The 26490-nt window shown below is 33.8% G+C and overlaps 1 protein-coding gene across 1 annotated transcript in view; it reads right to left on the bottom strand.

Annotated features, from left to right (window-relative positions):
- Positions 1 to 26490, bottom strand: part of DACH1 (dachshund family transcription factor 1) — a 464060-nt gene that overhangs the window by 48227 nt on the left and 389343 nt on the right. Inside the window, exons 7-10 of the mRNA XM_011972024.1 lie at positions 14331 to 14482; positions 4806 to 4953; positions 1633 to 1776; positions 1066 to 1134 (exon numbers count right to left, since the gene is read on the bottom strand). Coding sequence (XP_011827414.1) covers positions 1066 to 1134; positions 1633 to 1776; positions 4806 to 4953; positions 14331 to 14482 — 513 coding nt within the window. The remainder of the gene's footprint in view (positions 1 to 1065; positions 1135 to 1632; positions 1777 to 4805; positions 4954 to 14330; positions 14483 to 26490) is intronic.

Genomic DNA, 26490 nt, shown 5'->3' with positions numbered 1-26490 from the left:
GATGTCTCATAATAACATATGATTCAAACCTTAGGATTTACAAATTAATTAGCATGACCTCAGGTAAAATAAATACAGGCAAAAAAATCCATTCTTTCCTCAGAAATGTTTCTTCAAGTTTGTGATTGTTACTTCTTGCACATATGATAGTTTGCAAAAGTATATTTCCTTTATACGAAGCCAAGAATGATATATTTGGAGCTGATTAAGTAACACAATTAATGTCATACAATATCCTAAAAATGATTGAGTTTAAAATGCAGAATAAAAGCAACTGGGAGGATTATGGCAGTTAATCATTTTAGGCATCCCTTTGAAGAATCACCTTCGTTTTAAATAGAAAACAAATGCTCTTGTTACTGTTTAGTATTCATGTTGTTAGGCTGAATTTGTTGTCTAGAATAGATGTTTGACTATAAATGCTACCTTCTGGTTTTATTCTTTTCTAATAGTATGGTCATGACAATATACATATTTAGCTCTTCTGAGCATTTAACACAACTCCCTTTGGTATTCTCTATATGATTTTACTCAGCAGATTTGTGTTATTAAAATGTATATAATGGCACACAGAACATTTGGAATCCATATAGGAACTAAACAATCTTATTTATTGTTAACATTCAACTAGTCTATTTTGCAAGTACCTTGCAGTAAGTGTCATAAAAACGAGTAGTTAGACATTTTTAAATTGTAAGAACTACCTATTTGATTAACCACAGATTTTATTTATGTAGCACAGAACTTATAAACCCTTCCTGCATTAGACTGGGCTTCAAACATTCAATAAAACACATTTAGTGAGTCCAAGATTAAATCATACATTGTTTAAAATTAATTATTCCTTTTAATTGCATTGTATAAACAGAGATGACCTGTTAATTTAAAGAAAATCTATCAGCACAAAATGAATTCACTCATATAAACAAGCAAGATGAACTTGACCTTGTTTGAACTTGTTTTGATGTGGCCCAGATGGTAGGCTACATGCTTGAATAGCAGGCTAAAGCTGAGGAAAAACTCATATAGCAAGATCTAGATTTATAGCCTTCTGCAAATTCCTACCTTGTATTGTCCTTTCAGCATCTGTTCTGCCGCCACTGCGGTCAGCTTCTATCTCTGGGGTCAGAGAGTCTAAAAGCACAGAAAGGTAAGAGTGACACATATTTCATTTGATTCCTATTGTCCTTTTTTTAAAAAAGAGCAACCTGTTACTTTGTTGCTGAATTAAAATTACATAAATCTTTGTCATCTTTTAAAGGTTGAACAAAAACTATAACCATAAGAATTTTCGGAAGATTTGAACAGTAAGCAACGCAACATTGTTCATAAAAGAGGATGGGGGTTGGGAAATTCTCAAATTAATATTTTATTGTGTTTCAGTAGAAAAAGATCTGGTTAAACAGAGACGCAATGCCAAGTGCCAGATGCTGGAGTTCAGTAAAAAACAGTGGAAGCACCTATAAAATAAGTCATTTTCCCCAATACGTTCTTCCCACCCTGCTTTCAGCTTCAAGTATAGTTGAATGAATCACAAGATATAGAAACATACAAAACTACAAACACATGTCTAAACTGTCCTTTTAGCATTAAAAATGACAGTTATTCATGCAATAATATACACCCTCTTACCATTTAAGACCCTGAGACTATCTGTGGAAGCTGCCTGTTTTAGCGTCTGTTCTGCTTGTTCACGCCGTTTCGTCTCAAACTCAAGTGCTTCCTGCAATTTTCTCTTCGCCTTCTTCTCCTTCTTTAGTCTCTTTTGAACTATGGCTAAAAAATAGCGTATGCATATTATTATTATTGAAATTTTTGTAATGCTGCTAATTTACAAATGGTCTATGTTTTTTATGTTATTCATTTTGTTTTCCTGCTGGACTGAGTCTACCTATAAAAAGAGAGTTCCAAAAATCTCCACCTTTACCTAAAATAATTCCCAGTAAAATAATAAGAAGGCCAATTTTTATTTTAGCCTAGAACTATTACATTACAAGAATAGCTTTAATTGTCATATGTAAAGATAAATTTAATAGGAAACTAATTTTAGTAAATGTTTGTATTCACTGATAAAGGAAGCTTGATTAAATGAATTTTGTGGCTTAGTTCTCTGTCCTTGAATCATAATAGTGCAGAGTCATTTCGATAGTGCAAACCCTTATAAGCATGTCTCTTTCCTATTTCCTCATAAGGAATCAATTTTGAGCAGCAAATGGAGCATCTCCCCTAAAAATGCTTTGGAAAGCAATGTTAGACCAACTCAGTTTTCAATAATTTCTTCCTTAAAATTTTAGGAAATGCAATAAATATTTTTTGTACATTAGAAAAAATACTCTTAATTATTGTTAACGTATATAAGCAGAAATGTTTTTGTTGGGATGAAGTTGTGATGATTCCCTGAGAATATTTTTCTCATAGCAAATTTACAGTACTATGATATATTTAAAGAAAATTATTCTACTTTCACTCTGCAGAAATCTGAGGCAGTATGAAACCTCATTGTTAATAATAATATGCTACTGGTAAAAATAATGATGAGCCTTTTATATTTTAAAAAATAGATAATACAAAAAGTTGATTATGAAACATTTTTCTCCAACTGGACAATTTAAATATTTGTATATAATATATACTCAATAAATAATAACTAATGTTCTTTACAAAATGTATATCGACTATGCTTTCTGGAGGACAATTGCTTTAACTTTTACTACATATATATGTATACATATGGTAACTACTCAGCATATGGGAATATGCATTTTTCTTTAAAATTATCTTTGATGGTTGATAAACATTGTAGACATCAGTGTGACAGACTCAGTATGAGAAAATGCTTCTCTTAATCATGAAGACTACTCATTCCATATTTACTATTTGATTTCTTACTACAGATTAAAGAATAGCAACACTTTTAAAGCAGAATATTTAATCAAAATATAAAATAATAATGGTTCAAGTATTTTAGTTTTCGCTTCTAATTTCCACATAATCCTGTTTTTATTATTACTAATATTTTTAAGATGGCAGCTCATTTACATGTCACGTATATTGTTGCTGTACCATATATTTTTAAAAGCCTGCTTTGTATCAAAATGTACACTGGCTATGGTGTTATACGAAAAGTAACTGAAACTGATTTTAAATAAATGTTAATTTCCCTTATTTAATGGTGTGCAAATCATGTGCTTACCTTAACAAAATTACCTGCCTACTGTTTCCCTTCCCAAAGATGATTATTTATGAGTCGCCTTGAAAAGACACAGTAATTTCTGAAATATTTATTTCTATTGCATGCTCTTGTGGCTCTAAAGGCTTAATATCCTGCACTTTTCCACTGACGGCTCACGGTTTCCTCCTACGTGATTGAACCCAATAGGATTGCCATGTTCTCTTTCTTCAGGGTAATACATTGCTACAATAGACACATTCATAATAGATAAGTATTGATAATTATTGCCTTGAATTTATTGTTCGTAATTAATTAAATGGGAACTTTACAGTATGATCTGCGAATGTTTTGCCCTCTAGTGGTTAATGAAAGAAAACAGAATGTAAATCCTCCCAAAAGGTTTGAACCAATAAAATTCTGAAGGTCTCTCCAGTAACCAAATGGGTACTTTAGGAATCCCTGGGCCTGCCTTTAAGTTATGTAAAAAAGGACTAAACAAAATTTAGTAACAGCAAAATAAAAACATGGCTGCTTCATGGAAGATGATTCCATAGATTGAGTTCTTTGACCCAACTTCCTTATTCACTTGGAATACAGCCATTATCAATGTTTACCTTGTTTTGATTATTTAAATACCTGAATCTATGGAAGCCACATTATTTAGAACTGTGCTATACATCTGGGATGACAGCTTCCCGAATTGACCAAATTCCAAGAATACATTAGCTGTTGCTTCATAATAGCTAATAAAACAACCTGGTAAATCCTGCTAGTTTAAAAGCAAAACAGAACGATTTTTAAGTGACCATGTCAAACATATACAAGAAAATAATGTGGAGCATTTATATTGGATATATATTAAATGAGTGAAAAGTAGCCCCCACTTCACTTCTAGAATACTTAAAAGAATCATAGTTGAGGCAAAGAGGCAGCTGATCGTAGACAAAATAATCTTCAAATTCATACATAAAATAAAGATGCAAATATAAATGACCTTCAAAATTATCTATAGATGTACTGTACAGTGTGATAAAAGAAGCAATTCACAGATCAATAATAACATTATTTTATCCAATAAGAATTTATATCAGTTTCTACTCTGTGTACTTGACCTTGTTGGATGAAAATGAGGCCTTCAGAAAGAAAATTATACAAACATTTAACTTTGGTCATTTGTTCAGATATTCATCCATTTTCAATTTCAGTTGATAAATGTCTTAGTAAACCTGCTTCGCTTGAATAATCAGTATTTTCTATTTTAGATTTATGAGTTGAACTCAAGTTTTTCAAAGGGCAATTGTGAATTAACATAAAATTTTTCTTCATGGCTATCATTAGAGTTTATTCTTCTCTTAAAGAACATGAATTTTTAAACTCAACCATCAATAAAAGTTATATAATTTATGATGTAATGGACGTATTTCAATTTCCTGAGGTAGGAACAGAAGAGAAAACATGTACTTTGGAGATTAAGAAATACAATGAGCCTAGGATTCAAATTCTGCTCTGAATTTTAGCTACCGTTAAATTAAAAAAAAAAAAAAACTACAATTTCAAAATAAATCATCATCACAGTATTAATATGTTTAATATTTTCTGTAAATATTAAACTTATTTGGAAATTTAGAAATACCTCTATTCTTTTGTTCCATAGCCAACTGCTTTTCAAGTGTTTCCCTTAGTTCTCTTTCCCTTAAAAAATCCATCTTCAGCTCTGTTTTTTCCAGTTGGACCTGTTTCTCTTGAGCTCTGGCATTATCTATGGCAACTTTCAAGAGCCCCTGTACAAAAAAGATATTCGGAATGGTAATATTTTAATACAAAGCACTTTTCGTTCATTACTTAAAAGCATTTTAAGAGCGAAGAACCCAGTGATCAAATGATCTAATTCTTGTGCATTCACTTGGCACTCACTAGGACAAATACTATAACTAAAGCACAAAACTCCTAAGTCTAGTTAAACTATTTTCGGAAGACAAATATTTATGGCATGCAGGTTTAATTGCTTCTAATTAGAATATCTAGATCCAAAGTTAAATGAGGGCAGCACGTAAGCGTGTCTAAAAAATAAGAACTGAGAAGGAAATTAGGCTGAAACTCCTCCACAAATAATTATCTGACATGGTTTATACAACCTTCCAGGATTCTGGCAGTGCTCACCTTTCTCCTCAGAGTTCATTCTCCCACTCCCTACCATGAGTACCTAGCCGCAATGATCTCCTTTTGGTTCCTCAATGAAACAATTTGCTTCTGCCCCCACAGACTTTGTTCTTTCTGTTCCCTTCCTGAATGCTTTTCCTCCAAATCTCTGCATGGCTCACACCCTCATTTCATTTCATCTTTGCTCAAAGTCACCATTCAAGAGAGGCCTTCTCTTACTACCCTGTCTCCAAATGTATCTTATTACTCCCTCCCTAAAATTCTTCATAGAATGTATCATTATGTGGTATTGACATATATTTATTTGTTTACTGACTTATGTTACGTGTTCTCTATTAAAATGTAAGCTCTCTAGGGCAGGGGCATGTTCTGTCATTCGGAACTATGCCCCCAGGCCCAGAAAGTGCCCACTATATACTAGATTTTAAAATTTCACAAATAGCAATTATAGTACTGCTACATTTTTCTTGAGATACATAATAGATTTAAGGGATCTAAAAATTGGTTTAGTAGTATATTACTTTTTAAAAAGCCATTCAAGATGGTTGTAATAAACTCAGGATAACTTCTAAGAAATGATTAGGCAGTATAATAATTTAAAAGAACATATAGAGAAAGAGAAGTTTATTCATACAACTAATCATGGATATATTTATATATTTTTTGACATACTGTATGCTTTTAAAAATTAGCAGTACTTTAAGGTTCTTAAAAATCAGATATGGAAATATGTTAAACATATAAAAAGCATTCTCTGTTTTCTCTCCTAAGATACTCTGAAACAGTTACTAGTGAAAATTAGAGCTAAAACTTCTCTTCAATTCAGCAATACAAAATGAGTTTTTGAAGTAGAAGATATTTTGCCTTGGTCTGTGAGTGTCAGAGACTGAAATTTCTACTGAAGTTAAAATGAGATGAAAGTTGATGTCATTTGTAGATGTACTCTAGGATGTGACTCCCTTGCAAGATATTATGAGCAGTTTGAATCAGGAATTTCTACTCCAGCTTGACTTGTTAGCACAATAGAGAGATAGTCCTACTTCAGTTTACCAATGTAGTTTATAGCATGGCTGTAAGCCAATTTTATTCTCTTTTGACCACATATAAATTATTCCATATTTGCCATACCTGACCCTGAATCTGCTGGTATAATTCTTGTGATATGAAACAAGCTGAAGAAAGATTTCTCTGTGGCAGTTTGCCCCTCCCCACTCTTTTTTGTTTAACAATAAAACATAGCTGCTAAGGAAACTGCCATCTTAACTCAACTCAGCAACATTCCTGTGTAAGCTTCTTCTTCATCAGGAACAAACAATTAGTAACAAATGAAAGAGATCATTACATCAAGTGCCCTTTTAGATCACCCCAATTAAAACTTTAGCTGTATTTTAATTCTAAGATACCAAATTCTAATTTTCTGCTCTGATTGCTCTTGTTGACTTATCTTTGAAAGATGTACTCTCTGTGCAATGTCTAGAGATTATTTAGCAAGATGCCAATGTTGGCACCACTTAATGTGTTGATTGGTTGTATTATCAGTAGCTGTTTAAAATAAATTACTATTAAACTATTATTGTCCTTGGCTGACAAAACACAATATTTTGGTGTTATTTAAATATGAAACAATCATTATGAATAAACATGTTGAATAATGTTAAACTGCAACTCTAATTTGTGTAATTTTATATTAATATTCGTTGCAAAGAGTGAAGTTGCTGAGAGCATTTATGCTTACTGTTTCCTTTTGTTACAGTTGCTGCTAATGTGACTAATGTTAATACATTACCTATTCCTGCTGATTATGTCTGAAAAATATTAGCTTTTAGGATCCAATACTCTCTGGGACTACTTATAAGCTATATAAAATTAAATGTAATTTTTAGACTTTGAATCAGTGCATATCAGTAGGAGTCCAGTGTGAACAAAAATCTGTACTAGAGCCAAACTGATGCATACGCAAAAGTATGTTACTGCCAGTGACAGCTCTGCTTCAAAAAATACAGAAAACCGATTAAATTTCAATGCAGCAGGGGGCTGGGAAAAGCAATAGGAAGTAGTGTTCACAACATCTACAAATCTTTAGGACACCATTGTAGTCATCAATGATAATAGTACTTTCAGATTTGTGTAACTTCTGTAAAATTTCCAGGTCGATCACATGCAAACGGTCACATTAAATGCGGCATCTCACTTGAACATGCAATATCCAGAAAACTCTGTGGCAAAAATGTGTATTACAGAAAACGATAGAAGGTTTAAAGCATGATTTTTTCTCCAAGGGGAGGACGGTTCTTAGGATATTGAAGTTGGTTAATGACAAGTCTAATGAAATACATTTTAAGGTTATGCCACAGCAATGGTGAGAGACAATAGTTGATTGGCCCCAAATTTATTTTCTATGAGTGAGGCATAATGGTTGTTATAATACATAAATGTCATTGTTTTCTAAAATAATCTAATTTGTAAATTATTTTCATCTTTTTTTAGAGATTGAGTAGTTTTTTTTTAAAGGACACTGTATCTAGCAATGTTTCTACTGTTGATATGGCTTCGAAAGTACAATATCTGTCTATGTAAGATGACTCCAAATAATATTGCTAAGAAACATTTCTTAGCAACCTAGCTAGATCCTGGAGGAAAAGCTTACTTGATGCATGTTTGTATTTAACATAAATTTATTTCAGAATCCGACAGTAAGTTAGGTTTCTCGAGTGTCACTGAAACTCATGTGACAAAATTTGTTCTCAATAATGTGTTGCTTCTAATGAAATTAAAACACCTTAGTTGAAGAGGATTTTAGCAATCACCATCGTAACCAAATACTTTTAAAGATGAGAAAACCAAGGTGCAGAAGAATCAAGAGACTGATTGAAAATCCCAAATACTGAGTAGAGTACGCCTAGATCACAACTATCCAGCTACTTAGTCTTCTTTATTATTATTTTAATGTTTCCCTGGTCTCTTTTCAGGGAGAAAAAGGATAATGTCCCTTGGAATTAGGAACTTTTGTAGACCAAAAAACAAACAAATAATCAATAACAAACACATAATCAATAGTATAGTATCAACTGACACTTTTTTTTTTTTTAGAAGGAGTTTCGATCTTGTTGTCTAGCATGCAAATGGCGCGATCTCAGCTCACTGCAACCTCTGCCTCGCAGGTTCAAGCAATTCTCCTGCCTCAGCCTCCCAAGTAACTGGGATTACAGGCATGTACCACCATGCCCGGCTTATTTTCTTTTATTTTTAGTAGAGTTTTCGTCCTGTTGGCCAGGATGATTCCAAACCCCTGACCTCAGGCAATCCACCCACCTCAGTCTCCCAGAGTGCTGGGATTTACAGGCGTGAGCCACCGCGCCCGGCCCAACTGACACATTTTCAGAGAAGTTCTTGTAACAAAATATACTACCATACTCAGTTTAATGCTATGATTATTGTCCTGCAACGCCGATGTATGACAGGTACAAGCAGAGAAGATTCATAATATATAATTACCATTGAGAATAAAAACATAATGTAGGGCCAATATATTTGATACAAGCTTCCCCATATTTTGAAGTCAATTTCTATTTTGTTGGGGTTTATGCAAAGTCTCCTCCTAATTAATGGTATTATATATAATTATGTATTATAATTAAATTATAATTAAAATTATGTATTAACAACGTAAATAAGGAAACTATTATTTTATTTTAAAATATATTAAAAAGTAAAGTAAAATTATTGGCCATGATATTGAAATGTAAAGAACTGAAGATGGATAATCAGAGTACAGTCATTCACCTCCATAACAATTTTCTGGTCCACAAGCATACATGATGGTGGCCCCATAAGATTATAATACCATATTTTTACTGTACCTTTTCTATGTTTAGACACACAAATACTTGCTATTGGTCTACAGTTGTCTACAGTATTCAATACAGTAATCTTCTATATAGGTTCATAGCCTGGGAACAATAGGGTATGCTGTATAGCTAGGTATATACTAGGCTATATCCTCTAGGTTTGTATAACTGCAATCTATGATGTTTGCACAACTACAAGACTGTCCAGTGATTCATTTCTCGGAATGTACCCCCAGTGTTAAGCGATTCATGACTATAGTTCAGTCTTATACTTAATTCTTTTTCATTTTCTTTCCACAAACACAGACGTAGAGAATAATTCCTCCTAGATACCATGGCTGGATTATGTCCATTTATTAGGCTATAGTGAATCAATCTGGAGCTGCCATTTCTTGTGTGTGTATGTGTTTTTAAGATAGGGTCTCACTCAGTCACCCAGGTTGGAGTGCAGTGGCGCCATCATGGCTTACTGTAGTCTCGAACTCCCAGGATCAAACTATCCTCCTGCCTCATCCTCACAAGTGTTAATAGCTGGGACTATGGGCATGCCCCACCATGCCCAGCTAATTTTTGTATTTTTATAGAGGCAGGGTCTCCCCATGTTTCTCAGGCTGGTCTCAAACTTCTGGCCTCAGGTGGTCTTATCGCCTCAGTCTCCACTGGAATTACAAGTGTGAGTCACAGCACCCAGTGAAGCTGAAGCTATTGCGCTTTTAACATATGTTTTAGGTCTTTCTTGTTTGCTTAATTCTTCCATGTAGATAGATTATAGTGAACCAAACTCCAATCATATATCCCCTCATGGCAAATAAATCTTCAATGCTAACCTCACTCCTAAATTTTATATTCTCTACTCAAACTTTACATTTTCACTTTTTAGTTATTTTAATATTTGCAAGCCACTTTTTAAATCCTTTTCGTAACAAGATAGATAAAGTAAATAATTTGCTCACACCCTATGCGCTAAAGGGTTCTAGATTAAAAAGAGTGAGTAGGGCCAGGCATGGTGGCTCACACCTGTAACCCCAGCAACTTTGGGAGAGGGGTAGATTACTTAAAGTCAGGAGTTTGAGACAAGCCTGGCCAACATGGTGAAACCCCGACTCTACTAACATTTTTTTTAAAAAAATAGCCAGGTGTGGTGGTGGGAGGCTACTCCCAGCTACTCGGGAGGCTGAGACAGGAGAATCACTTGAGAGGCAGAGGTTGCAGTAAGCCCAGATTGTCCCATTGCACTGCAGCCTGGGTGAAAGAGGGAGACTCTGTCTTAAAAAAGAAAAAAGAAAAGCAAAGGAAAAAGAAAAAAAAAAAGAGTAAGCAGAATTATCCTTTGATCATGTTCAAATGGTAGCTCATGTTCGAAGGTGTCATATCCAATTAATTGACACTAAAATTTTAGTCTCCTTGCATAAAATCTCACAGGTTGTTCTCCATGGACAAGTTTGAAAGAGGAAGCCATAATGAAAGATTGCCCACAATGAAAAAAAAATGCCATATAGAAAAAGTAAAAGCAATTTTAAAAATCAAAAACTGAACTGTATCCATATTCCTTACTAAACTAAATTACTGTTCTTTAGATATCTGTATCCATTATCACTTTTAATTTTTAAAACACTCAAATGTCAGGAAGTAGTATAGCTCAAGCACTAATAAAATTCTTCTTCCCAATTACTTACATATATACATTTTATAAATTTCTAAATATAAAATTTAAATATAAAATGTTTATATATCAACATAGGATTTTAATAGGTCTTTTTTTTTCTTTTTACTTTAGATTTCTTTATTCATTATGACTTTTCTTTTCTATCTTTTTTTTTTTTTTTTTGAGATGGAGTCTCATTCTATCACCAGGCTGGAGTGCAGTGGTGCAATCTTGGCTGTGTAACCTCCGCATCCCTCAGCCTCCCAAGTACCTGGGACTACAGGCACGTGCCACTACACCCAGCTAATTTTTGTAGTTTTAGTAGAGACATGTTTTCACCATGTCAACCAGGATGATCTCTATCTCTGGGCCTCGAGATCCGCCCACCTAGGCCTCCCAAAGTACTGGAATTACAAGCATGAGCCACTGTGCCCCGCTAACTTTTAATTTCTAAAACGCTTAAATGCAGGAATGCAGTATAGCTCAAATAGTTAACAAAAGTCTGGTGCCCAATTAATATATATATATATATATATATATGTACATTTTATAAATTTAAATTTTAAAATAAAAATTAAATAGAAAATCTTCACATATAATTATAGTATTTTTCTATAGATCTTCTTTTAAAACACAAAGAAATAACTGACAAAAATTTAATTTTGATGACGATGTCATGGAAAGGACATCCGTAGTAATCATTACAAATTTTAAATTCCAGGCTTTATTGACTATTAGAACAATAACACTTTATGGAAACACTTTATTTTACAGGGTGTTTTGGTCATAATTTTAATAAAAAGTAACGTCTTAAAAAAATGGAGCTTTAAACTTACTGCACAAAAAGTATGCTACCATTTTGACACAGAAAGCACAGAATCCTATTATATATAATTGAAACTGCAGAGGAAATTGAGGTAGACAGAATGTAATTACCCATATTAGAATTTGGACAGCAATCACATTTATACTGTATACTTAATAATCCGGGGTCATGACTATTTAAACATTCCATACCATTCCTACGATAATACCATAACTCAGTAAATGTGACAATAGTAAAAGAGTTAGCATCTGTAAGCTTTTGTAAAATGATATGAAACCATTACTGACAATAAATGTGTGTGTGTGTGTGTTTGTATATGTATGTGTGTGTATATATATGTATTTATAATATATATGTGCATGAAATTCAGTAGGATTTTAAATTTTTATTTCACCTGTGGGCACATATGTACATGCATGTATAAATACAGGCATATGCATATTAGACATATATAAAAATATATAACTGCATCTATATATACACATACATATAAGTAAGATTGAAATGGACAAGCCTAATTTATCTATCATCTATCTATCTATCTATCTATCTATCTATCTATCTATCTATCTATCTATCTATCTTTCTATCTAAGATGGAGTTTCACTCTTGATGCCCAGGCTGGAGTGTGATGGCACAGTCTCAGCTCACTGCAACCTCTGCCTCCTGGGTTCCAGCAATTCTCCTGCCTCAGCCTCCCAAGTAACTGGGATTACAGGTGCCCGCCACCATGCCTGGCTAATTTTTTCTATTTTTTTTTTTAGTAGAGACTGGGTTTCATCACGTTGTCTGGACTGGTCTCGAACTCCTAATCTCAGGTGATCCACCTGCCTTGGTTTCCCAAAGTGCTGGGATTACAGGCATGAGCCACTGCACTCGGCCCCTAATTTATTTTTAATAAAACATTCTTATTGTGGGTGTTCTAACTTTATCAGTCCCAGATCCCTATAATTTGGGAACAGAAATAATTTAGTTTGTCTTGACCATTGTCCTTTTATCTACTCTTATGAAAATATATCTTCAAAGCATATGGTAGGAAAAGGAGAGTATATTAAATCTACAGCCACCTACAATGAATGATTTTTCTAAAATTTGTACATTTTAAAACTGGAGTTTTCTTTTCCTTCTTTTCTTTCTTTCTTTTGTTCTTTCTCTCCTTCCTTCTGAAATAATTACAGTTTGAGGTGATGTGGATGACATTCCTAATCTGAGTATTTCTGGTCCGTACAGTGTCGATGAATACTCCAAACTGATAGGATTTGACTTTGAAATGTAGTGGTCATATACAATGCAAGAGTACACGTGTCAAACCTGCTCTTCAGATGAGCATGCTGTTTTACACTGATGAAACCCAGAAACGTTTTCTCTGCCGAAATTGAAATTAAATCCTCACTGACCTGGTTAAAGAGTTTTCAGTTAATGACAATACATGCAAATAGCTTTTCCTTCGCTTCATATTGAGTTTTATACATAAGAAAATGAGTTATTCCTTTACTTTTCAGAACTTAAATTCAGAAATGTTAAGGAATATTTTCTGAAAACATTTACCTTAACATATGGGTGAAATTTAGAAAAAAAATATTTTGTTTTATATAATCAACTATTTCACCATGATTTAGTATAGGCTGGATTGATGATTTTCATTTACTGCATTATAAAACCTTAAAGTTGAATACAGTTCTGAAGACTCTAATTACATTAGTATTAAAAAATGCCATATTAATAGATGAGAAGATATGTTACATTAAAGGCCTTCTGTTATGTCCTTGGAGAGGTAAATAAAAGTAATTACATTTCCACTGGGGGAAACTTTAATATGATAGGATATGTATACAGAAAAATATTACTGAGGATGGAATTTTAGAGTAAAAAGTTTTTTTTTAAAAAAGGAGCTTACCAGCACACTATTAGCAACTTGTGCCTACTACTCACTAGCTACCCAAATATGGAGAAGTAGAGAACAAATATCTCCATCTGGGGTCCACATGATCACTTCATGTGTGGGCAAGAAAATTATGCTTTCTTCTATCCCAGACACTCTTATTATCTTGGCTCCACACTCTATGTTATTGTTAACTGTAAGTATTTTTGATTCATAATGTACTGTACATAAAATATACATCCTGAGGACCACATAGGAAATCCGTGGAAAGTTTGGTAAGGCTTTTTGAAGTCTAGTCTTTGAAGAAATTCTATTAACTGAAACAAACTTATTCATGAAAGAAGGCATTTTTTTTGGATTCTTCTAAATTAGACATATCTTAAATGACTAAACATATCATTTCCTCACTAGAAGGCCAGAAGTTTAAAAATAACTAAATATTTATTAGAACTAGTGTGCTGTTGTTTAGTAAAATCAGACAAACTTAAACAGTTAAATTCCTCCCATTAGTTGGTAATAAAGAGAGCATTTTAGATGGAATGAATTTTAAAGACCTATGTCATTTTCGTCAAAGTTTTTATTACAGCTTGATATACATATATATATAATATATATGAGTATTTCTAAGTCAATTTGATTAGTGTAACAGGTTTAAAATATTAGTTGCTTGAAGAGTTTAATACCATGTTTCAGTCAGTCTAATGAATGGATTAAGTAGGAACAGTATAAATTTTGGAAAAAAAAATCTACAACTGGGTGTTCCATATGTCTTTCTTCCAAGTTGTACAAAGGCCTACCTGTATGTTAGTCAGAAGGGTCTCGATGGAAGACAGTCCATCAGGAAACAGAAAAGGAGATGGAAAACCCGGAGGCAGTGGTTGTCCATGCCCAGTTAGAGAGAGTTTGTCAAGGCTGTCTCTTGCGGTTGGTGTAGAAAGCGGGGTCTCATCTGTATGTGATTGAAACAAAAATATAGAACAAGTTACGCTTGTCTGTTTTTATTAGATCTCAGTAATGGCTTCCCTAGTGGTTTCCAGAACATTTATTGCAAATTGGTTCCTGCTATCAGGAGAAAATGCTTTCTGCTGAATTTTCTTTAATGAAAAAGCTGTGGAGATACAACAAGATAACATTAATGAGTAACTTTATAAGCCTTTTAAATGCAGTCTCTAATGAGACTGAGTTTACAGTGCCATAGAATCTTTTTAAAACAAATATTATCTCATATATAGTTGTGATAATATATTCAGGCTGACTTTATGGGCACCTTCCCAATTATCTCATTTTAGTTTGTTCTGTTTGGATTGACAATAGAATATTTCTAGAGCTCCATATAAGAGAGGGGCTTTGTATATTAGGAAGCTTCCTTCTCCATTAACCCTTCCTTTATATCAATGATTTCTTCAAATTTATTCTTAAGAAATTTACAGAAGAATGCAAAGTTAAAATCTTTCACTTTACACCTAAAAAGAAAAACTAGAATCCAAATATGTATTTCTAAATTATAACTGAATTATTCATTATCATTAAAATTAAAGACCGAATTTTTTTGAACTTGAAGACAGTTTACCTACATATTGAAAAATTACAGCTTCCACACATAAAAAAAAAACGGTATAAAGGAAGAGTAATAAAATGCTACTTCTATAACAATATTCAGGGAATAAAGTTTAAAAATCCCTTCAAAATAAACTAGTCTTTATTTATTGAATAATCTTCAAAATTTTAAGCCATTTAGAGTAACACATGAATACAGATTCTTTTCGCCTCTCACAGTGAAATCCTGTTATTTAGTTTTTTTATTATTTAACCATTTTTAAAGTTTCACATAAGATAGATACAAGTTTTATGGCTTATTTTAGTTTATCATAATCACAGAGAAAATTTTATTCATGGCAGGATCCTCAGTTTTAAAAACATTTTCATATTTCACCCCAGGAAAATTAATCAGAGCAATGTATTTGCACAGTCCTGATAGTATCTCTCAATTTTGCAAGTGGCTAAAAACTTCAGCACACTTGCCTTGTGCTTATAATTTGATTCCACTGTTCTCCTCAATCATTCTTTTATTTTTCATTACACCACCTAACCACACAACAAGTTTTCCAATTACGTCTCTCTGGGGCAGAAATATTGTAGAAGCCGCCACACTTCCCTGTCCCTCACTAATGTCTGAACAAGTTAAATTCATCTCCCTCACCTTGCCACATTTCTAGTTAACAAACCAAAAGGAAACAAAAGATGGGGAGGGGAGTAATGGCCAGAAGGCCTCCTATTGACTGCACTCCTCTCACACTCACGACTTCGCAGTTTCTCCTTCTACTCCCTCCTATGTTAACTTATTGAGACAGATGATCTGAGGCAGCAAGTACTAGAATAAGAAACAGAGTAAGCAAACTAAAGTAGGACTCATGTTATTTTTCTTTTTAATCACACTTGTCACCAGGGTTAAAGAAAGATGGCCGTGAAGGGGCAGGGATGCTGCATGGCTAATGTGAGCAAGGTGATCTTGGACGCCATTTACCTAGCTATCATAAATTACTCTTCCAAACCAAGGCTGCTAGTGTTTTCTTGTAATAGCTCTGGAAAGGCACTTGTTAAACATATATGTGCATGTGAAATTGTTTAAGAATGGAGAGCAATATTTTTCGATCATCATCACCTTAGCTGTCACATGCTAAAGAAAATGTGGCTTAATAGATCATGGGGATAATAATTGCTTGTCTCTTGAAGAAAGGCATAGAACCAGATGACCACCTGAGGTTGCTTTCAGCTTTAGAATCTATGATTCCACAATTATTAAAGACTGTCCAAGAAAATAAAGAATCATATGTATGTGTACACATTTGGGCTATAAGTTTCATTATCCCCATGATTATTTGATTTAACTTCAGTGCATTTATGCTTGACTATATTTGGCTGTTGTGTAGATTAAATCATTAAATCACTCATGATGCATAAATTTATGTAGCCAGTATTTATTTAACATAAACAATGTGCTGGATACTGGAGATCAAATGCTAAAAACACAACTGGAAAGCCTCAAGAGGCTCATGTAGCCTAGAGTGACTGATTCCAATTGTTAAATAGCTAACTCCTATAGCCAGTAATACAGTTTTCCTTCCCTCATTATTTCTTTAGATATTCCATTTATCCAAACATAGCATTAAAATTCCGTATATATATGTACATGTGTGTGTGCATGCCTTTAAGCATATTTTTTTCCTGCAGCTGTTTTAACGGACTGCTCATCTTGGACCTCATGGTTCCAGCTGTATGAGAATAGGCTATTATGTGTTACAAACTTATGTAATTGGATTCCTTCATTTATCATTTTACATAGTGAAGATACTACATAAGGACACATTAGCTCAATATGTACATAAGAAATTAGCAAATCTGGGGTAGAATGCTTAAGAAATGAAAAAATGCTTCTTAAAGTCAATACACAGTTTTGAAAAGAAAACAAACTAATCGAAGATCAAAAAACAAAAACAAAAACAAAAATACCTTTGGGGCTCATGACCCTATTATCTGAGATAAAGTTGCCATCTTGTGGCAATTAGCATCATAGAAGATTTCGTTTAGCTCTTCCTACAAAGATTGTAATATTGGGGTCGTAGTTCCACCTTTTGAAATAAAAGTGACCTTTGATTTCCTAAATGTTCAAAGAAGATTAAAACAAAAGTTTGAGAGGTCAATGAAGAAGAGAGTTTTGACATCACATAATCTCCACGGACTTCAAAGAGTGAATGATGATGAAATACAAGTTCAAAAAATACCTTATTCTGATTGACATATCTGTACACATTTTTAGGCTTATTTTTAAGAGAAAGTTGGCTAGTCAGATGTCATAGTGTTTGAATTAGTATAGCATTTGACAATGTAATTTCTTGTTTTTTTTTTTCTTGAAAAATATTTTACTTTAAAATAATTGTATACTTATGGAAAAGTTACATGAATTATACAAGAAATTCCTTCATACTCCTGTAATGTGTGAATGGCTGACCACAAAATATATGTTTATGCATACTTCCTGACACATAATGACAAGTAATGTTATTTTACTTTAAAAAGGGGTTTTCACAGAAAGAATCAAGTTAAGATCTTGAGATGAGGAGATCATCTTGGTTTAGGATGGACCCCAAATCCAATGGCAAGTGTCTTTTAAGACAAAAGCAGAGAAAGGTTTTAAAGAGACAAAAGAGAAGACAGAGAAGAGAAAAGGCAAAGTGAAAACTAGACAGATATTAGAATATTTCACCTACAGTCAAGGAATGGAGACAACCACCACAAGCTAAAAGAGACAAAAAATGGCCCTTGGAAGGAGCTCACTTCTGCTGACACCTTCATTTTGGACTTCTAGTCTCCAGAACTGTGAGAGAATAAACTTCTGTTGTTTTAAGGCACCACAGTTAAGGTCACTTGTTATAGTCAGATCTGGAAAAGTAATAAAACTCCAGTTCGCCAATTGTTTACATTTTGTCACATTTGGTTTTTTAAGTTTTCTCTCTGACTCTGTCCCTCTCTTGTTCTCTCTGTCTCTCTCTCTCTCTCTCTCTGTGTGTGTGTGTGTGTGTATGTGTTTGGTGTGAGGGAGGGTGCATATGTTTGAACCATCTTCCCCAGTTAAGCCTTAAGACTTCTGTGTATATTTCTTAAGTACAAGGTCACACTCTTAAATAAACACAGTCAAAAATCAGCAAGAATAACATATGGAGAATATGATGATTTAATCAAGAGTCCAAATTCCAATTGTATTATTTTTGAAATTTTTTTTACAGTAGTTACATAACAAATATTTTAACTTTTTTGTGACATGTTCTTAATGATTTTTTTTTACGGGCATGTAGTAGGCACAAAGTGGCCTTAAGAAGGTCTGTGATGATTTCTTATCCTGTTAGTCACACCCTGTCTGGCCCTTTTCTCTTGACCTAACGAAAAGAATACAACAAATATGAAGTGTCACTTCACAGACAGAGATTTGGTTATAAAATGTCTAACTTCCATTTATCTCCCTCTCTTTTGCATTGATGCCATGGGTCAAACCAGTTGTCATGACATGAGACAGCCCTGTGGAGACGTACATGTGACAAGGGACTGAGTGCCAACCTCACGAGTTCGCTTGAAAGTAGTTTCTCCCTACCCAGTTAAAGCATTTATGGCTGCAGCCCTGGCTAACAGGTTGATTGCAGTCCCATGAGACCTTAAACCAGAAGCACCTGGGAAGCTGTACCTAGATTCTTGATCCACAGAAACTTTAGGATCATAAATGTTTGTTGGTTTAAGCCACTAAGTTTTGGTATAACTTATTGCACAGCTATGGATAACTAAAACAGTATGCGACTTTTTTGAATACTCTGGCAAATATGACAAAAATAACTTAATGTTCAGGTAGTATTAGCTGCTTTGGATGTGGAACAACTTCTTTCTATTCAATTTCCTCATTTACAGAAAAAATTGGTTAAATGAGACAAATGTAGGATCACACAAATCTAAAATTCCACATTCTCTAATACTTTTTATAACAATTTATAAAAAATTATTTAAATGGGTTTCTCAACTATTATGATTGAAGAGTAACAATGTATCAGTTTGGAGTTAGAAATTTTAATAGTTTTAAAATTATTAATTTCAAAGATTTATGAATATCTATATAACATCTGAAACAGAATTAGTCACATAAATACAATTTCAGAGCAAGTTATTAATTGCTTAGGTTTACAATCTCTACTTTATAAGGATTCTTAAATTATTTTGTTTCCTTTTATTAAATTAGATCATAGTTCCGTCAACTATAAGACAGCACTCTCAATATCTTTGATGGCAAATCAGATGCAGCAAAGGGTGCATCATCCTAGGAAAAAAATTAAGCACTTTCAAAAGATGCAGTAACTAGAATACTATTATATTTTAGAGGACTACACATGGGTAGGGTCTAGCAGTTATGCTAGTTCTTTAGATAAGTTGTTAGTGGAATGAAACCATTACAATTTTCAATTTTACAGTAGTATAAAGCCATTACAATTTTGATACTTTGAATTTTTATTTTTTTTTCCTGGGTTAGCAATATGCAATGATATGAAAACATTGCAATTTTCAATTTTACAATAGTATGAAACCTTTGCAATTTTCTATTTTACAATGGTATAAAACCATTGCAGTTTTGATACCTTGAGTTTTGAATTTTGACTTTTTTTTCCCCCCTGGGTTAGCAATATGTGAGATATGTAACACTTTATTATAAAATAAGTTTTGTGTTAGGTGATGTTGCCTATCTGTGGGTTAATGTAAGTGAGCACATTTCAGGTAGGGTAGGCTAAGCAATGATGTTTGGTAGGTTAGGTGTACTAAATGCATTTTTAATTTACAATATTTTCAACTTACAATGGGTTTTATCAGGATGTAATGCCATTGTAAGTTGAGAATTATGTGTGTTTTAATTCAGTTATTTGAAACTATAGTGGTTTTCTAAAGAAAAATAGAGAAGCACATATTATAATCTTGACCAGAAAAACTACCTATTAACATCTTAATAATTACATAATAAATATATTGATAATTATAACAACATATAGTCAGTTAGAATAATAGAAAACAAAATGAGAAACCAGAAATGGAAGAGAAGAAAATGTTTAAAAATTAAGTCACTTATCAATAACTATCAGTAAGATTGATGCCTCTGTAAGACAAAGTATTTTTCTCTCCAATCTTATCACACATAACAATTTAGCAGGATATCCTAAGGAACAATGTTGTTTAAAAAAATAATGGGCCTCTACTTTTAAAATGTTTTCTTTCCTGTTAATAAAATCTAACTCAGTTGTTATTTTCATAACTAATCCCTTTGGGTTTGAATTATATATTCTCTTTCAAGTTAATGTGTGTCTGTGTGTTTTGGTCTCTAATGTCTTTTATTATATCATAAATTCCAAATAGAAAAACATTCAATCACTTCTAGAAAAGCACACATTACAAAGAGATTCACAATTATTCATTTTGATTTGAAGTAGACAGTATTATTAAAATGGAAAATATCTCCATATTTAATGCTTAAAACAGATCTGGGAGTTTCCATGAAAACTATATTTCCATACTGGCAAAGTGAAGAAGATTTTAGCAAAATTCTAGAGAATAAAATAGTTTCCATACAGAAGTAAATACTTATAAAAATACAAAATTTTATTATATTAATAAAATGGGATACACCAAGCTTTAAATTTTCCACTTTTAAGTGTTTTGGCAAACTCATTAAACATATTAAATTGAAGTGGAAGTATAAACAATCTATAGATTAAGGGTTGGTGCCTAAAAATTTTTGAAAATTATTTCCAGACATAAGACACAGTTGTTTAAATTGAGCTCAATCGTAACCTCAATACTGATTCATTCTCACTCGAGGCACTCCTGGCTTAATTTAGCAGTAGATACTAAATAACAAATTTAAACAATATGACCTTAGCATGTAATCTTAGGTTACAGAAAGAAAAAATTACAGATATTGGTGAGGGTGTAAAGGAAAGGGAATATTTATATACTATGGTGGGAATGTAAATTAGTACAACCTCTATGGAAAACATATGCAGATTTCTCAAAGAACTAAAAAAAACCCTGCTATTTGACCCAGCAATCCCACTACTGGATACCTACCCAAAAGGAAATAAATCATTATATCAAAAAGATGCTTGCACTTACTTGTATGTTTATTACAGCACTATTCACAGTGGCAAAAATATAAAATCCACCTAAGTGTCCATCAAGGGATGACTGGATTTAAAAAACGTGATACAGGCAGGGTGCGGTGACTCACACTTGAAATCCCAGCAGTTTGGGAGGTCCAGGCAGGTGGATCACTTGAGGCCAGGAGTTAGAGACCAGCCTGGCCCACATGGAGAAGCCCCATCTCTACTAAAAATACAAAAATTAGCTTGACATGGTAGCATGCATCCGTAATCCCAGCTATTCGGGGGGCTGAGGCACAGCACAAGATTGGCTTGAACCCAGGGGGCGGAGGTTACAGAGAGCAGAGATGGCACCACTGCATTCCAGTCTGGGTGACAGAGCAACACTTTGTCTCCAAAACAAAAAAAATATGGTGTATATATACACACACACACACACACACTATATATATATACACACACACACTATATATATATATATATGCAACACATATATAGTGTATGTGTGTATGTATATACACAAAATGGAATGCTATTCAGCCATAAATAAGAATGAAATTATGTCTTTTGCAGCAATATGACTGGATCTGTAGGCCGTTATCTTAAAACAAGTCAGTTATAGGAAGATGAATACTTCATGTTCTCATTTATAAGTGGGAGCTAAATAATGTGTACAAGGACATAGAGTATAGACTGATAGACAATTGAGACTCAGAAGGGTGTGGGAATGGGGGAGGTTCATGATGAGAAGTTATTTAACGAGTACAATGTAGGCTTTTCAGGTAATGGGCACCCAAAACCCTGACTTCACCACTATGCAGTCTATCCATATGATAAAATTACACTTGTACCACAAGAATATATACAAATAAAAAAAAGGAGAAAATCCCAGCACTTTGGGAGGCCGAGATGGGCTGATCACGAGGTCAGGACATCAAGAGCATCCTGGCTAACACGGTGAAACCCCGTCTCTACTGAAAAATACAAAAAACTAGCCGGGCGAGGTGGCAGGCGCCTGTACTCCCAGCTACTCAGGAGGCTGAGGAAGGAGAATAGCATGAACCCGGGAGGTGGAGCTTGCAGTGAGCTGAGATCCGGCCACTGCACTCCAGCCTGGGTGACAGAGCGAGACTCCGTCTCAAAAAAAAAAAAAAAAAAAAAGGAGAAAAAATTATCAGTTAAATGTTTTTTTCTGTCTTCTTCCATCTTCTCAGAAAATAAAGAATTATGAAATACCACATTAAAATTTATCAAAATGACTTTTATGTATCTATGCTGATGCATATAAAATATCTAGGGGTACTCGGGAATAAAACTTATTTCCTATATTTAATTTAATGCCCATTCTTCAAATTCTGGATTTAAAGTTACTCCAGAAATTTTCATAAAATTGACAACAAAGTGCAAGACATGATACAGCTATGGCAAAATGAAAAGCAAACCAAGCTTGATTCAGAAAGTATGAGTTCAAGTCCTGGCTCTACCAACTACTAGCAAATTTTAGAGCAAAGAACCTGTCTCTTATTTCAGACTCATTTCATTTATTTATTACAATGGTGATTACCAATTCAAAGGATTATAGTTTAAATCCAATTAGATTATTCCTGTGAAAGTGCTTTGTAAAATATAAAATACTATATTAATATAAAGTACGAATGCATGAATAATTAACAAAAATCCAATCAATTACAAATTTTATAAATTTCATTTTGGAAACTTGGCTTCAACGTGCCATGGAGGAAATTCTGTTCTTGTACCATAAGCCTGTGGTTTCTCTTTTTTTTGAGACAGAGTTTTGCCCTTGTTGCCCAGGCTGGAGTGCAATGGCTCGATCTTGGCTCACGGCAACCTCTATATCCCCGGTTCAGGAGATTCTCATGCCTCAGCCTTCCAAGTAGCTGGGGTTACAGGTATGGGCCAGCATACCCAGCTAATTTTGTATTTTTTAGTAGAGACGGGGTTTCTCCGTGTTGGTCATGCTAGTCTGGAACTCCCCACCTCAGGTTATCCGCCCTCCTAGGCCTCCCAAAGCAATGGGATTACAGGTGTGAACCACCGTGCCCAGCCCTAAGCCTGTAGTTTCTATTTTATGTCTCTCTGATAAGGCTTTGATGAAGATGTATAATGTTGATAAAAGAATTACTACTGTACACATCAGTGTCCTTATATGGACTAACCCTGAGTTAGTTTGGTGAACAGTTAAAAATGACTTTGATCGAAATAATTTGAGAAAGGGCAAAGAATATGAACTGGTTTATCAATTTTTCTTCAGGTGACAGGACTTAGAGGAAATATGTATTGATTCACACACACACACACACACACACACACACACGGAGTACAAGTTTTGTAGAAATAGACTGTGAATAACATAAAACCACTTAAGACGTTTCTTGCATATACTTCAAGCAGCATTAGAACTCTGAATTTTTGAGTTTGGGTGAATAAAAGAAAAAAAATTATATAGGAAGGATATCATTGTAAGTGTGCTTGGCAGAATGCTGGAGATTTGCTACAAAAATACACCAAACTCACAGCGTTGCCTAATTTAATGCATATTCATTCCACACTTTATTATAGACAACTATCTCCTATATCAGTGATTCTTAACTTTTGAATAGTTCTCTTTTGAGATGCTCACAAAAGTTGGGAACCACTCCTTAGAGGAGGAAATAGAACATCTAGTCTCAGCTACCTAACACATAGTAAGTACGTATTAATATTTACCGAAAGATTATGTGAATGAGATAAGGCAAAGAAAAAGCTGCAGGAACACAGACTGCAAAAATGAGAAGGATATAGTCTCTGCCTGTCCCAGGGTTATACCACATCCATGATAGTAAAACTAAAAATACCTTCTATTGGAAAACCACTCTATTGATTACGAGGCAATTTCACAGACATTATCTTGAGTTAAGAGGAAGCTCTAGGAATACAATTTTTAAAATGCATGCAATTATAATCTCAATAAGGTTATATGCCAAAAGAGTGATTCAAATGGCACCTGGTGCTTATTTAGAAAAAAAGAAGAGATTATGTCTAGATGACGTGAATTGAAGGGGAAAGAAAAAAGAAAAGAAAAGAAAACCACCACAGCAAGAAATGGGCACTGAATTTTGGGAAAGACTTAACCAGAGGGAGGTCAAGACGTTGTATGAGGAAACCATGCAAGGATAACAGCTCAAGAACATCAGGAACCCCAATTCCCTGAAGAAACTGTATTTTTGAGAGGAAATCATATTTTCTATTCTTATGCTCAAAAAAGAATCTTTAGTTTCAGGCTATTCTGTACCTGTATTTCAAAAATTTCTGTATTCAGAAATTCTAAGATCAAGCTATCTATTAATATTTCCAATCTCGGCCTTGACAGCAAAGTCATCAATATCTCAGCAAACTCATCTGAGGAGACAAAACTTGAGTACTCGGGTATCTGTGTACAGAGGTTTTGTTCCTTGGACAATCTGAAATTTCTTGGAAAAAAACGGAATGGCACCAAGCATTAAACACACAAGCGTGCACACACACATACACACACGCTGATTTAACTTTCCATGATCCGGTAGGTTTAACCTCACTGCTGATACTGCAGGTGAATATGGGAAAGCATTTATTGAAAGCTGCAAAACAGACATGGTTGTATTTCCTAGGTTGATGTTTTGCATATCTGCACAGTAGGACCATTAAGGGTTCTAAGAGCACAACGGAAACAATCATAACATTTGTTTTTAGATGACTGACTCAGAACATGTACACCAGGCTTTATATAGAAACTGTTTTTGTTTTATTAAGGGACTGTTTGCCTGTTAGTGATAACATCATTAAAAATAAATGAAAGGGGGCTGGTAAAATGCTTCCCAAAAGCAGAAACCTAATTAAAGGTGATATGCCTGCTATGAAGCTTTTTTTCCAGAACTCAGAAATAGAACAAGGTTAGTTCTTTCTCATTTTATAAGGCCCAAAGAAGACCTCACAGTAAAACATCACTTCTGATCTAATTTTCTATTTCTGTGTACTTTAATAATCTACTTTAAAGTCTGTGGTTGCCCATAGAAAGTGAACTAGTTTTGTGTCTAGAGATAACTTCTTCCTCATGTCATACTGCATGAAAAGAAAATCTGATGGTTCAGCTCAAACAAAAAATGCACTCCCTTTTAAAACAAATTGTACAGGTTGTAAGATGTTCAGTAATAGTAGATGCATAGTGCACCCATAAACATTCCACAACTCTAAATGACTACTTTTGAAAGTTTGAGTTAATGGTTAAAAAAAAATTCCAAATGAAGGTTTATAATTTCAGAAAGAAAAAAAAAGTAGACCCTTTTATTTTAAGGGGTGGAGTTACTCTAATTTCATGGATGGTGGAAAAAGCAGGAAACTGCATTCCCTTGATAACTCTGCCCTCATTGTGCTGTGACCTTGGCCAATTTACTTAAATTTACATCTGCCAAAAATGAGTTTCTGAAATGTGCTTTGAGAATTTTCAGGGGGAGGGAGGAAGAGTTGTCACATAAATCCAAGGCCTTTTCAAAATTAATATGATTTTAGAAGTAAGCAAAAATGAAGAGAAATGCTGGGAACCATCACAGGGTGCCATAGTTTGATACCCTGTTCTCTTCTTGTAGGCTCTGCATAGCTCTAATTCATTTATTAGTCTCCAAGCCGAAAATAAGTGTTATTGCTAAGTGAATAAAACAGAATGATTCTTAAATAATCCCCCTGAAATATATACTAGCTCTGGTGTTGAGGATTGATATTCAAACTCTAATTTGCACATAAGTTTTAGACTAAAATTATCATGGAATTACAAAAAAAAAATGTAAGAGGCCTTTGGAAATCACCTCATCTACATTATCCATTTTTCAGAAGAAAAAAGCCCAGTAACTGATTGACCCAAAATTTTTCAAACCCAAGTCTGCAGATTCTCATTTCTTTTCTCATTAAAAGATAAAGTGTCAATTCATAGGAAATACATGGAAAGCACAATATTTTGAATGATTCCATGAATATGGCCACCCACAAATAAACATATGTGGACCGAACTCTTGCCTTTTTTTTCCTCTCACTCAAATTTCTATCTAAGGGGCCTAGGGAGTCATGCCATACAAATCATAAAATCTACTTCTGTTCAAGTTTTTTTTTCCCCCCCTGAATATTGTGGCTTAGTTTCCAATCTGACTCTGCTAGAGCATCATAGGACCACAGAGCCCCTTAACTTAAGCACTCATTTTTACTAACTTCAAGTGTTTAAATAATAGCTTAACTCTCTCAACTGAAA

The sequence above is a fragment of the Mandrillus leucophaeus genome, unplaced genomic scaffold, assembly GCF_000951045.1.
Source record: "Mandrillus leucophaeus isolate KB7577 unplaced genomic scaffold, Mleu.le_1.0 Scaffold126, whole genome shotgun sequence".
NCBI lineage: Eukaryota > Metazoa > Chordata > Mammalia > Primates > Cercopithecidae > Mandrillus > Mandrillus leucophaeus.
Note: the sequence above shows the minus strand (reverse complement) of the source record. Positions and strands in the feature narration are given on the sequence as shown.